Source organism: Cucumis sativus, chromosome 3, assembly GCF_000004075.3.
Source record: "Cucumis sativus cultivar 9930 chromosome 3, Cucumber_9930_V3, whole genome shotgun sequence".
NCBI lineage: Eukaryota > Viridiplantae > Streptophyta > Magnoliopsida > Cucurbitales > Cucurbitaceae > Cucumis > Cucumis sativus.
Window position 1 is genome coordinate 27,870,192 of NC_026657.2, and position 14,842 is coordinate 27,885,033.

At 31.1% G+C, this 14,842-nt stretch overlaps 2 protein-coding genes across 3 annotated transcripts; one reads left to right on the forward strand and one right to left on the reverse strand.

Annotated features, from left to right (window-relative positions):
* Window positions 1-2,488: 2,488 nt before the first annotated feature.
* LOC101206955 (ras-related protein RABA4c) lies at window positions 2,489-4,713 on the forward strand. Of its 2 annotated transcripts, none has more exons than XM_031883582.1 (2): window positions 2,489-3,010; window positions 3,889-4,713. In XM_031883582.1, exons 1-2 carry the CDS (start codon window positions 2,896-2,898, stop codon window positions 4,341-4,343), a joined length of 570 nt encoding a protein of 189 aa, XP_031739442.1. In that variant the 5' UTR covers window positions 2,489-2,895; the 3' UTR covers window positions 4,344-4,713. The 2 variants fall into 2 exon arrangements, with proteins under 2 accessions (XP_031739442.1, XP_004149604.1); XM_004149556.3 differs by having other exon boundaries at window positions 2,506-3,010; window positions 3,902-4,713.
* Window positions 4,714-7,739: 3,026 nt separating this feature from the next.
* LOC101210137 (cytochrome P450 705A5-like) lies at window positions 7,740-12,202 on the reverse strand. Its single transcript, NM_001305687.1, has 3 exons — window positions 11,681-12,202; window positions 8,597-8,995; window positions 7,740-8,393 (listed from the first exon to the last, which is right to left on the reverse strand). The coding sequence occupies exons 1-3, from the start codon at window positions 12,200-12,202 to the stop codon at window positions 7,740-7,742; spliced, it is 1,575 nt and encodes a 524-aa protein (NP_001292616.1).
* Window positions 12,203-14,842: the final 2,640 nt, after the last annotated feature.

Below are 14,842 nucleotides of genomic sequence, written 5' to 3' on the forward strand. Positions count from 1 at the left end.
CCGAAGAAATAACTAATGGCCTAGAAGGGAACGACCGGACTTAGAACGGGGTCGTCTATCTCCTCACTTTCTCTAAAACATGAGTACCCTTTGAATCTCAAACCTATAATTAAAAGTAAAAGTTTATGAAAGAGCTTCGACCTGCTAACATAGAAATAAAATGATAAAACAATAATTTATTTTATATTTGTTAAACTATCAAGTTGAAGGATCAATTGTTGCATTATGTTTACTTTTATTTTTACTAAAAAATTGAGTGGAATAAATTTGCATCTATCCTAATCTTTTTCTTTCAATTGCAATTCACTTTATATTTATTAAACTACTAAGTTGACCTTATACATTGTATTTAATTTCACTATTACTAATTATTGAAAGCATAAAAATTTGAGTTATTTTTAAAATGTACTTCAATCAAGTATTTGTAAACTACCACTAGAGCAATAATTAACTACACCTAACCCTTATGTTTCTCACTTCACCCAACTTTTTTTTTCTTCACAAAATGTTTGATATTTACATTAATTCATATATCAAATGAATATGTAACTTAAAAATTTACAAAATAACTACATTTTTCAACCTCAAATTCAAATATAAATCACACCCAGGTGATATTCGAAAAATAAGAATAACAAATCTTTATAATTGTGAAATGTTATTATTGTAACTTCACTAAATCTTGATTTTATTCACAGTTAGTTTGTTGTAGTTTTTTTTTATAAATTATTTATTATCTTGTTTACTATGCAAAATTTTGAGAATACATTTAAATTTATTTAACCATTTTAATAATAATTAATTTGGAGTTGGAGATTTACGAAAAATACAAAGACAATAGAAAATATAGAAAATAGAATGTATAGTCCATTTTGACAAAGAATATTTCTATTGGGCTTCATCGTATAGAGGCCCATTAGGGTCGTTAAAGAGCACTATCATAACAAAATGATACAATATTTGGCAAGGGAAAGTTGAAAGAAACGTACAAAATATATATATGGGAAAGACACATACCATATTTTATCGGTTGGATTGGGTGCACTCGGTGCTTTCCTATCTCTCTATCATATAAAAGTAAAATTAAATTTTACTTTTTAAAAAAATAATTTTTAATCTCGTTCTTATGTGGTGGAGAGATGAGAAGTATGTAGATGAGAAGTACAGATTAAAATCTATTTAAATGATGTTTAAATTTTAAAACTATTTACATAACTAAATCTATTTTCTATCTTTTTGCAACTAAACTAGTATATAAATTCGAAAAATTATATTACATTAGGGTGACAAATTAAGAATATGACACTTTTTATTGTATGGAGTGTTTCAAGTGTATAACGGTAATGTATCATGTATATGAGTATATATCCTAATGTCAAAGATTTTCTCAAACTACAAATTTTCAAGTGAGCTTCATTTAGCAACGATTTCACGTTCTACTTTTTAGTAATAGTGTTGAAACGTCAAAACAATAAGATAAGTTCTATTGAAAATAATATTCTTTAGATTTTAACATGGAATTTAAAAATTCGAAAAATGGAAAGTAGATTGTTGTGTCATCAACAAATCTATTATCTTGAAAGAGACCTTCAATTAGAAGAAGTCAATTACTTTTTAAGGTTAACATAAACATTGTATAAACATGGGAGAACGAATTGAGAGAGAGAAAAAAAACTCTTAATCAGTAGTAGAAAATAAGAAAGGGGAAGAAGAAGAGTTATAGATATGTTTTGCAAAGATTTTACCAAGAAGGAATAAAAATGCTTTTAGATCTAAAAATTAATTTAAAGTATTGGATTCATTAAATCATAATTTTTTTGTAAGTTGATTTTGAAAATGGCAATAAAACATAAAAAAAAAAAAGGAAAAAAGAAAGAGGTGGTGGGGAGAAGCATTTTAAATTTATATAGAACTTTTGGCTCCCTTCCCCTCACCAAAGGAGAAGATATGAAGAAGACAATAAGTGTGTGTATTATAGATAAATTATATTGGAAACTTGCTAATTCAATATGCCCAACTTGTTCCACATTATGGTTGAGACATGTAGTGCACCAATTGGGCTGCCTCTACCTCCTTCATAATTACATCACCTTATATTCATTTCTCTTTTCTACTCATACCCATTAAATATATTTTGTTTTGTAAAATAATTGAATGAGGACTTTGCTATCGTTAGAACGCACCAAGAACAAGACAATTCGTGTATGTATGTATCTTGTAAAAAAGGAAATTCTCAACAACTTGTAGTGACACTCAAATTTAATTAAGTAAAATACAATAGCGTTCTGATCACAATTCTCCTTTCTTGCATTTTTCCGAGTATATATGATTATAAAATCGGTATTGATTATGAGTATAGTATGATGATAGGCCAAACAATTTGAACGACTTTTGTTTTCGAGTATATATGATTATAAAATATATATAATAAGAAGTTAGGAGTTGGGAAATTTTGGTGATGCATGGATGTGCCATGTTAGTTAGGAGAAGTTGACCATTCCAAAACGAAGATTGAAAGAAAGAGAGAGGAAGAACAATGAACCGTTAAAAAGGGAAGGATTCAACAAAGTCGTGGCTGCTCTTTTTCCTTCAACTTTCCTCCTCCATCTCCCCCATGTCAAAAACGTCTTCCCATTTCCTTTCAATTCTTCTTCTCTAAACCCTTTTCATCTAACCCCCAGATTCTCCTTCTAATCCCATCAAGCGATCGATTGATTGATTCTTCCTTCTCTTGATCGATCGCTTGGTGTTCCCTTTCCCCTCCATTCTCTTTTCTTTCAGATATGTCTAATTTGCAATCCAATTTCAATCAGAAGATTGATTATGTTTTCAAGGTTGTCTTGATCGGGGATTCTGCGGTCGGCAAATCCCAACTCCTTTCTCGTTTTGCGAGGAATGAGTTCAGTTTGGATTCCAAGGCTACAATTGGAGTTGAATTCCAGACCAAGACGCTTAACATTGACCAGAAAGCTATCAAGGCTCAGATATGGGATACTGCTGGACAGGAGAGGTACAAAAACCGCCTTCTTTTTAGGGTTTTCCCTTTTCTTTCTTTCTTTTTTTTTTTCTTTCTTTAATTATATTGGATTTATTTCGACGATGTGTTAATTCTTTGTAAATCTTGAACTTACTAATGGGTCTTGCCAACTTTCTTTTTATGTGGTCGAAATGCACCTAATTTTGTGAAGATCTTCCTTCATATTATTGGTTTCAGATTGTTCATGTTGATGATTTATCCGCATATTTAATTTTACTTCAACTTGTGAAGTACTTCCTAATAATACAGAAAGAAACTGCACTAAAACATTGTACAACTCTATCTTATGTCCCGTGTAATAAGTAGAATTGATGATAATCTTTTAACTGTGGCAACAATCTTTTTGTAACTTCTCAACTTCTTGTTTCTGTCTGATTCGGTTTACTTTTCTGTTTTTTCCCTCCCCCGCCCCTGCTACATCTTGGAACAGTGGGTTTTACAATTTCTTTATCACCAATATTCAATCCCTTGGTTGGGGCTCATATTGTTGATGTTTGACTTAATTATGTTAGTTTTCCATAGCCTTACATGGTAGATTGTACAACAGTGTCCCTTGAGTCCTAAGGAGGTCTTGGTTTGCTTTCGTGTTGTGACAAAGACTATAGTTCGAAAAATTACCTGTCTAACATGATGTTTGCCATTAGCATAGCCGTGATATTGCCTATGGTTTGCATGAATATTTGCTTAGAGCAATCAAGCCGTGATATTGTTTTATAACCTTCATATAGTTGCTGTGGACAATATGGGAAAATTTTATACGTTGGTGGATTGTTCAAACTTTCGTTCCACAGTTGATGAAACTACTTCTTAAAAGCTGCAGATTTTTCTTCTTTTCTCTGATTAGTGATTAGTGATGGTTTTCAGGTATCGTGCAGTGACAAGTGCATATTACAGAGGTGCCGTGGGGGCAATGCTGGTCTACGACATGACGAAGCGTCAGACATTCGATCATATAGCTAGGTGGTTAGAGGAACTGCGTGGCCATGCAGACAAGAATATCGTTATCATGCTTATAGGAAACAAGTCCGATCTAGGTTCTCTTCGTGTTGTGCCTACAGAAGACGCAAAAGAGTTTGCTCAAATGGAGAATCTGTCTTTTATGGAAACATCAGCACTTGAGGCAACTAATGTAGAGGCAGCATTCAATACCATACTGACAGAAATTTACCGAGTTATTAGCAAGAAGGCGCTGATTGCAAACGATGAAACTGATTCTGGAGGAAGCTCATCACTCCTCAAAGGAACAAAAATTGTTGTCCCCGGACAAGAGCCTCAAGCTGCAAGCTCTGGTTGTTGCCGGAGTTGACAAAGTATTCTCCCTTGGTTTCACCACATAATTTTCACATGAATTGCTCCTTCTTACACTTTACAGCTTACACAAATACAAGCCCATCAGCCGCTAGAAGAGCAGAAGAAGAAGAAAGATAGCAAGTGGTTGATCTCTATCTAATCTTTAATTTTGGTCTTCAGGAGACTAGTGTAATTCATATACTTTTGAGTTGATCATACAAGGTAAATAGTTTCTCTGCTTTAAGCTTTTTGTTTAGAGGCTTTATTGCCAACATAATCTTCATTTTGGTTGAGTAAAATCTTCATTTTGTCATTCAATTCTTGTCTTCCTGTCTGTAAACCTTCAACATAAATATGGAAGATAACCGAATTTCAGGAATGGCCAACTGAGTTCCCCCTCTCGAAATATGGGAAATGATTATAGAGTTTTAGATCATTATGGGATTTGACTCTTAACTATAGATTAAATCACACCAGAAATTTGATGGATGAATAATTGCTCTTAAACAAGTAGATAATACAAATACACTAGGATAGTAGTGGTTGTTTTTGGGTGTGTTTCGTTTAACTTTACAAGAGATTAAGTGTTTTAGGACGCGTTTGGTTTGCCAATGGCTCAAAATAACTTTTGAAACTTTAGTCAATCAAAACTGACCCATATTTAATAATTTTGATTCAAATTGTTCATGTAATAGTAGTACATAAACTATTATTATTATAAACTTGAAACGAAATTGATTATCAAACGTTTGATCATGAACTGTTTACATTGAAGCACCAAATGGATCAAAATGTAACATAGGAAAAAGCAAAAGAGGGTTGGCCATTCCTAAAGTCAACCCTTGTCCTGGTTGCCTATCAACCTTAGTTTCTTCCCCATCTCCAACCACCTTTCAATCAAAGCACTGAACCAGAGTAGCAGTTGTTGTATTCAGTCGAAACTGTATCCCTTATTGGTCTCAATTTGATATTTTTAAGATGACAAAGCCAAATACCTCCATGGACGAAATTCATTAGGTTCACTCCACACTCGAGTGTCTCTCATAATTAATTGCAAAGAGATTGATTGCAACTGTTGTTTCTTGTGGCACGTCGTAGCCTCCAATCTTGCAACTTTGACAACATTCTCTTATGTTGATTGGTACTGATGGGTAGAGCCTCAAAGTTTCCTTGACAACAGCTTGCAAATAAGGGTGTTGAGGAATGTCTTCCTCTTCCACAAGTTTTCCTGATGTTCCAACCACAAATTCTATCTCATTTCAGAATGGTTGATTAGTTCAGCTATTACACGCTGGATGGCTACTGATGAAGTATCTGTACCAGCCATGAAAAAATCTCTGTTTTTTTTTTTTACAATGAATTAGTAATTCTAAGTGAGATGATACAACACAGAGTAGGTAGGTAGTAAGGACAAAAAGTTACAAGTTTAGTCTATGAACATTCAAACTAAAACTAATTTGTGCATCTATTTGATCCCTAAACTTTTAATTTGTTGTTTGATAAGTCTCGAGCTTTCAATTTTATGTTTACAGTTTTTTTAGACCCGTTAGGCAATTGTTTTGTTTTTAAACTTAAATCTATCAACATTCATTCCACCTCAAATTTTTTTTGCATTTTGTGTTTGTCTACCAATGTTATCAAAATCGAAGTCAAATTTTAAAAACAAAAAAAAGTTTTTGCTTTTAGATTTTGAATAAAAATTTAACTTTAATAGTTAACAAAGATAAGTTGCAAACTATGGAGAAAAAACAAAAACAAAAACAAATTTGTTATAAACAGTACCTTGATTTTCAACTTCATGTTTAATAGATTTTTAATGGACTAGGAGACATAAATTTTAAAATTATGCTTAATAGAATTCTGAACTTTAATTTTTAGTTTATTATGTACTCACTTTAAAAATTCCTTGAACAAGTCAACACTAAACTTATAATTTAATGTAACCCTTCTCAAGGGAAAATCAAACTGAAGAACACTAATTGTTTGAATTTTTATTTTGGTCGGCGAGAATTTAGATGAACGAGAATATTTTTAAAATTTTTTATGCTCGAAGGTATTTATAAATTTTTTTGGAGTATTTTCTAATCGAAACTTTAACTTTCCAACCTAAACTAAGTATAAGAGGATTTTTGAACCTTTTTATAAAAGTTTAAGGGCATTTTTTTTTGTTTAATCTAACCTTTTTCAATTAACCTTTCTGTTTTGTGTAGCCACTAGTTAAAAAGGAAAAAATATAATATCAAATTACATTTTTGTCTTTTTTTCAGTTAAATTAAAAGTTTAATGGATAAAGTTTTTGGTTTTTGAAAATTAAACTAAGTTAAATATATTAAATTTAAATTTGAGAATTACTTAATAGTTGGAATCTGAATTTGAAATTGTTGTAGCTTTCAAAATAATTGATTATAATAATAATTTGAGAAAAATGAATGGCAACATATAGTAAAAAACATTTGCTAAATTTCAATATTAAAGTCAAAAGAGCATAATGAGGTTTTTGATCAAAGTAGGAAATTGTTTTGATTTAGTATAAATGATCAACCTAAACATATTATATCAATTGTATATCGATCTTCACAATCTCAAACTTACTACTAACATAACTATTTAAAATTTTTATATGCTTTTAAATTGAAAATAAACTTCATTTTTATCTAAATTATTTTATACAAATTTTTTAAAAAATTGGTATTAAGAATTGAGAAGTGAAAAGACAACAACGAGAAAAAACCATATTTATAATTTTTTTTTAAAGATAAAGTTTGCTAGAGAAGATACCAAATTTTCCATTATATAGATGATTTATTCGTGTCAGTTAAGATTTGTTCACGGTTGATTTTTACTTGATTGATCTCAAACAAACATTAATCTTGATGTCAAGAAAACAACAGGGGCGTTTACAAAAAGACAGTATATCTTTTTTTTTTTATAATAGAGTCATTAAATTTTCTAAATTACAAAAATAGCAAAATTAAAACCGATAGTGATCGAATAGCCTTTTGATAGTAGTATATATCTAATTAGTTAGTCATATTTACAATATAAAAAAAAAAGTGTGATAAAGTTTTTTGAATCCAACAACTCCTACTGGAGGGGTGGCTACAACTATTTTTTTTTTTTATATTGAGATCCACCACTCTCCATACATTTCTTTAAAATATTCAATCGTTTTTTCTTTTTTAAAAATATTTAAACCATTTTTTTAGCGTGAGTGATGAAAGAAATGAACAAAGATTGATGCACTGAGTATGATTATACATTCATGATATTCTTGAATTCCATTATTAATAGTTATTAATATGCATTTGTTCAGTACAAACCAAAAAAAACCTTAAGAACACATGATGAAAAAGTCTAAGAATAGAGAAGGCCAAACCTCCCATGGCAGATTGTCACAATGAGGTCAATGGCTTTACTGAGCAACAAAAGGAGTTGAATGAGAAACAGGCACACAGATCAATGGATGAGCCATTGGCAAACTAATTCCTGTTCCAATCTCCATATTCACCTTCTCTTCATCTCCATCTTTCCCAACCTTCCAATCAAAGCACTGAACCAATGCCGCCACCGTCCTATTGATCGTGTTGAACGCTAACAATGACCCCGGGCATCCCCTTCTTCCTCCTCCGAATGGCACAAAGCTGAAGCTCTGTCCCTTAATCTCATATTGAATGTGTTTCGTTCCTTCTTCTTTACTGGAATTCTCATTGTAGAATCTCTCAGGCCGAAATTCGTCTGGATTCTCCCACAGATTTGGATCCCGCATTATCGCAAACAGGTCCACTGCAACCATGATGTCCTTTGGAATATCGTATCCATTCACCTTGCAAGTTTCTCGGCACGCTCGTCTCGCCACCGGCACCGCTGGATACAGCCGGAGACACTCCTTTACTACCGCCTGCGTGTACGGAAGATTTGTAACATCCGTTTCTTCCACAAGTCTCGTCCCGGCGACTGATTCGATCTCTCGCCGCACCTTCTGGAACACATCCGGATGGTTCATTAGTTCCGCCATTGCCCACTGCATAACCTCAGCCGACGTTCCGGTGCCGGCAATGAACAGATCCTAAGAGGAATAAATCAAATGTTAGTTGTTACGAAATCCCGAAACAAAAAATGCTACATAACACAAAACAATGGTGCTTCTAAGTAAGGGTGTTGGTACTTGATCAATCGAAAGGTCAGTCGAGAGATACAAGAGAGTCTTATAATATTAGGATTTAGAACAGAGGAAACAAAGAATTAGAATGGTTTACAAATGGAACTCACAAGTAAGAAGGCTTTGATGTGATTTCTAGTCATTTTGAACTCGGCTTTCTCATCCAAATATGCTTTGAGTAATATATCCATGAGATCGCGGTCTTCTCTTTCGAGGCCGTGGATTTTGGCTCGTTGTTCGTGTTGTTGCAGAATGTTTTCAAGGAGAAGGTCGAATCGGACATTGATTTGGAGAGCTTTGTTGCCAAAGAGCCAGAAGGGAAGCCTCTTCAATGGACCTCGGGTGAAGAGATCTCCGAAAGCCATCTTTGTAGCAATTTCAATGGTGTCGTTAACCAAAATTCTGATCTTCTCTGCTTCGTTGTTCTCTTCGGAACATCTTGTGCTCATCATCATTCTGCAGATGCTGTTGTTTGTGAGCTTAATCAACTCTGCCCCCAAGTCCACTGACTGTTTTCCATTTCAACAACAATTCATTAATTCATTATTTTCCCTCTTAATTATTTATTAAATGCATGTTTGATCAATCAATATTTATTTAGTGATTTAAATTTATTTTTCTTAATACAATTTTTTCAAAAGTATTCACTCATATCAACATTTACACAACACTCATTCAATCCCACAAAAAAAAAAACAAGTATGTGTTTAAATAATATAACGTTAAAGGTCGATTGTGTTACGTTCTTGTTCAATTGGCGATGTAAGAAGTATGAAATTAAATTGATATGATTACAAAAGTTTGATACAAATTCTTCTTTGATATTTAAATTAATATAATTATTAGTTGATAATTTTAATTAGAAAAATTATTGAAAAATATATACAAAATAATACAAAAAAAAAAAACTTAAAATTCTATCAATGCAACAATAATTTTGTTTTGCTATATTTGAGAATGTTCATTTTAATTATACCATCCAAAATTGAAGGTTATAAATTGAAATATATCTTAACATAGTTAATTTTCAATCTTCCCTTTAATAGTACATGTAAGACCCAAACTTTAGGTAGTGTAAATTTTTCAAAGTGTAAATTTTCCAAAGAGTTTAAGAGGTTTGAAAGAAGAAATTTTTTTTATTAAGTATCAAGGAATAGTACTTTAGGCGTTTTGAGTGTTTAAGGTTGGCAAGAAAGAAGGATCATAGAGATTGGACATTTTAGCTAACTTCGAAAAAGAGTTTCTCGCAACTCACTTGCTTGAGCAATTTCAGACAAATTGGTCTTGAAAGTTCAAAAAATGAGTCTAGTTTATCGAGGAAGGCGACTGGGCATTTTTGATATGAGAAAGTTGGCATTTTGGATAAGAGAATGCGAGAAGGTCAGTTCGCGAGTAAATATGAGTAAGATGCACTCTCAGAAGGCTATATAACGCATAGTTTGGTGTTTTGATCTAAAAGTTTGCAGTAAGAAAGTTAAGACATTTTGAAACAACTTTATAGAAGAAATTATTTTCATTTGAATTCTGAATCTTAAGTTATAAGGCTCTAAAGAAGAAGTAGAGTTCTAGCCGATAATAAGTTTTGGGCAGTAGAGGTTAGTGGCCGAGCCTAAGAAATTAGCATGACATGTTGGACATGTGTTTTGGATTAAGAGAGGTTTTTCGAGACGTTTTGAGGTTGTTTTTATGATTTAGGAAACTTTAAGTAAGTTTGATGTTTTAAAATAAAAGGGTATTAATTGGAGTTCTTTTCCATTATTTCAGGACAAGAGATATTTGGACTAGCATATCGACGAAAGGTTTGATATGCGATCTGTGAGTGAAAAATGAGTTTACTAAAGTTATTTCAACTTATGATATATGAGTAGTAAAATGATTCCTAAAGAATAATTCTAATATGTTTTACAAGTTATTATTTAGGTATGCTTTTTAAGCGAGCCTTATTTTTGTTTATCAACATGTTTATGAAAAAGTGTTAAAGCGTGTTATTTAGAAAAGTGTTCTAAGCATGAGTTTATAAATGATTTTAGCAAGCATGTATTTATAAGATTTACAAGCAATGATTTATGAAAAACATGAGTTTAATATAATGGTTTTAAAGAGAAAACCATGGTACTTTATATACCGAGTTCTTGATGGTCAATGTGCATAGTCAGGGATATAGGGCTATGCTAACCACTAAGTCACTACCATCGAGTTCATGCAAGAATAATATTACCAAATGTGTTCTACTATCTTGATCGAGTTTATTATGAATAGTATGACCGAACGTGCTTTGCTATTCTATTGAGGTTTAATTGGATAGTATGATCGAAGGTGCTCTGCTATCTTGTTTAAGTTTTTCTAGGTATAGAGTATACAAAGTTAAATGAATATTCGAATGTTAGAAAGTGTTCAGTTTAAAGAGATTTCTTAAAATTATATGGTATGTTTATGAAATGTTTAAAGTATGTTTGTTTTAAAAGTCTATTTTATAAAACCATCACTTACTAGGCTTTTTAGCTCATCCTTTTAAAATATTTTTCCACTTTTCAGGTAGAGGTCGTGATCCGAGAACCTAACCGTTGTTTTCAAGACTCCTGAGCGAAGTTGTTGATAGTTTATATATTAAAGATCAGTTTTAATCTTATCGTGTACATGGTTTTGCTTAAGGTTAAGTGTTGTTGTATAATTTATGTTTGATATGTAAGTAAAGTTTGTAATCAATGACATTTAGCCTCGACTACCTGTTTAAAGTATAAGAAGTTGTTCAAGTTGTTTCTCGTAGTTTCTGTTGCATAAGTTTTAATTTTTTCTAAGTTGTTTAGCATTGTAAAAGAATAGTAGTTAGGATCAATTGATGTTGTTAAGAACGGTTGGCTTCATGCCACATTTCGGGTTGAATACGTAGGTGCTCGAGGCGGGGTGGGGTGTGGCATTATATTTTTTAAAAAAATATTTATAAAATACAGTAAAATTTTAAAAATTATTCCTAATAAAAGACAATAATAGAAGTATATCAATAATTGATTATTGAGTCTAAAATCGTGGTAAAAATGTGACCTAAACTTTTATATCATAATTAATTTTAATTTTTTAATTAATTAGTAATTAATAGAAATTAAGAATAAAAGAAAAAACCATAGCTTGCAAAAAAAATCTAATAAAGAAATAGTGAAGAAAACAGAAAAGGAGTTAGTTAGTTAAGAGAGTACCTGCTTCTGCTTGGAACAGAGCAGCAACTTTTGAAGCATACGAAGGATCTCTTCATTCCTCACAAATCGCGATCGTGCAAGCTGTGGCGCCGCAAGAACCTCCATCATCGTCAGCTTCTTCATATACCGCCAATAATCCCCGTACGGAGCGCCAAGGAATCCCACTTTTCCGTACGGATACTCCTCGCTGAAGGCGAAATCAGGTCGGGAGGAGAAGGTGAGATCGTGCGTTTTGAAGATCTCAGCAGCGAGGGAGGCGGAGGAGACGAGGACGTACTGCAGAGCGCCGAGGCGGATGTGGAGGAGCGGACCGTACTTAGAGGAGATGTTGAAGAAGGATTTGTGAGTGGCAGGGAGGAGGAGATGGAGGTGGCCGATGACTGGGAGCGGCGGTGGAGATGGAGGTAGAGTGAGATTTGCGGAGGCGGATTTGGAGGGTTTGTGGAGGAAGAAGAAGAGAAGGAGAGAGGAGAGGAAGAAGAGGAGAAGGTAGAGAGTGTAGTGAAGAGCGGCGTCCGGCATTATTGTTAGGTGTGTGTGGAAGGAAGAAGGGAGTGAAGTGAATTTGATGGGGTTATATATTTATATGATTGAATTGAGAAGGAGATGATTATGAGATGATTGTATGGAAGAAGTATTAGAATATATTAGTGAAGAAAATAGTGCCAATTGGTCACCAGCGATCAACGTGAATCATGAGTTTGCTTGAGCTTTTTAGTGCACTCTCTCTCTCTTTCTTTTTTTTCCTTTTCTTTTAGTAATTATATATTTGTGGTTGTTAAAAAATTTTATTTGAAAAAAAATATTAAAAAATCTTTTTAAAAACTTGTGTTTTTTGAAATAAAAAATTATTGGAGCAAAGATATAAGTATATTCCAAGTAGGTGACTGTATTTAGTATAAATAAAATTTGACACTTCTAATAAGTGTTCATCTAATCACTTCAAATCTAAATAAATAAGTTTTTAACTTTTACATAAAAGGTATAGTTACGTTGTACAAATTTTGGTTTTGGTATGTCTATCATCTTGCACTTGCTATGAGATCTTTTCATTCCATAAATCGTCAGGCATTTGTTTTGGTGTGATTGAAACCTTTTATCTAGAAATGTTCAATCAACCTTTTTTATATGATATTCTATAAAAATGAACTCTTATTGAGGGCACCTATAATTTATTATTTTATGTAGGGGAGGTATTCACTCTTGCATAATTTTAGAAACATTTAGACAAAAAATTATATGATAAACTATGCTCATTTGTTCTTCCATCATGTTGCTTCTATTTTGTTTAATCTTTTATATTATTGTATAATAAATTTATGTTTTGTGATTTGTCACATATTTACTACGACGTATATTTGATAATATATGCACATAATTTTTTTTTATGTTATAGTGTATATATACCAATATAGACACATTATATATCCATTCAGTATTTTTTTTATTTCTTATATATATGTCACTTAATAATTCATTTATGTTTTGCGATTTGTTATATATATACCAATGCATTTATATACCACTATATACACAAATTATGTATCCGATCAGTATTTTTTTTAATTTTTACATATATACTAGTGCATAACACATATATTTCTTGTGATTTGTTACATATATATATATTTCATATATTCAATAATATATAAATGATGTTATATTCGATATACTCAATATACCCTAATGTATTTTGAATACGAAATATAAATTCTTACTAACCTTAAATTTTCGTCAAAATTTTTCAAAAGATCATTGTATCAATTGACCACCGATGTTCTTCTTCTTCATCACTTATACTTCCGTCAATCTTCTATTATTCAACGTCTATTGTAAAGAAAATAAAATCAATATTCAACGTATTTGAAGAAGGAAACTTTTATTTTTTTATATAAAAAAAATTATTTTCTAAACCGTAACCCACGCCCCTAATTTTTTTCTTTATCGATCCACCTTCCATAAACAAATTGATATAAGAACATTTTATTCATAAAATATACATTGTATTAATTATTCAATATATATTAAAATTTGGTTGAATATATGAAAAACAATACAAAATGAAAGAAAGAATGGACAGAGAGAGATTGTTAGGAAATTCATATCCTAATTTTTGTTTGATCAAAATAAATCAAACTAAAATCTTGTATAATGGTTTCATATAAGTTATCTAATAATTTTTAATTTCTTCTTTAATATTCAATTTTCTTACTAACTTAGACACTATTAATATAATGTGAGGATACCAAATCTAAATGATCTTATTAAATGATCTTTTAGATTTGTAGTGAAATAATAACTTAAGAAGAATAACATAATATCTGATAATGAAAAAAGAATAATGAGATGACGTTGAAAATGAGAAATGGAAAGAAGAAAAAAATGATGAAAGAGGAGATAGAATAAATCAAGAAATGAGAATACGATGAAGATGAAGAAGTACTAATAGGAAGAATTAATTTAACACATTTTAACATTCACCAGTCACACATTTTAACTAATTCCTTAAAACACTTTTCTCACATTTTAACCAACTCACGTTTTAATTAAATTTAAAATTATACTTTAAGGATGGAGAAAAAAACTAAAAAGAGATAGATCAAAAATTAAATCTAAATTCGTAAATTAAATTTTATTATTTTCAAATAAGTAAACCATGCATATCATTTATATTAGTGTCATTTTTATGTTTATCTTTTGTGATTGTGAATTTTTCTACAATGTAATGGAATTATCGATTCACACTTATGGGAAAATATCGATAAAAATATCAATACAAGGATGTAAATTTAAACTATAGTTTTAACTTAAATTTTTTATTTTTATTTTAGTCTAAAAAATTTGGTGTAAAAATTGGATAACTAGAGTAACTTTTTGCTATTTTTTTAGTTTGAGAGTATTTATGAAACTTTCGAATAGTTCAATAAAATTTTTAAAATAAAACTTTAACGATTTTGATAAGTATCTAATATGTAATGATATTTTTTATTTAATTTTTTTAAAACTTTTCGAAGTTTATGGTTAATTTTTACTCAAACCATTCCTCCACTGTCTACTTTTTTTTCTTTGTGGAAAGAAAATTTTGAAAAGATATTTACCTTTCATAAAAAAAATCAAGTAAGAAATTTTGTCTGAGGTTTTTCTTTTCTATTTTTGAAAAAC

Bases quoted from the DNA above. Each gene is read 5' to 3' on its own strand.
- LOC101210137 (NM_001305687.1), bottom strand. From the start codon at position 12,202: ATGCCGGACGCCGCTCTTCACTACACTCTCTACCTTCTCCTCTTCTTC. The intron at 8,996-11,680 runs GTACTCTCTTAA...AATGGAAAACAG, and splicing joins TCTGTTCCAAGCAGAAGCAG to TCAGTGGACTTGGGGGCAGA. The intron at 8,394-8,596 runs GTGAGTTCCATT...TATTCCTCTTAG, and splicing joins ACATCAAAGCCTTCTTACTT to GATCTGTTCATTGCCGGCAC.
- LOC101206955 (XM_004149556.3), top strand. From the start codon at position 2,784: ATGTCTAATTTGCAATCCAATTTCAATCAGAAGATTGATTATGTTTTC. The intron at 3,011-3,901 runs GTACAAAAACCG...GATGGTTTTCAG, and splicing joins GATACTGCTGGACAGGAGAG to GTATCGTGCAGTGACAAGTG.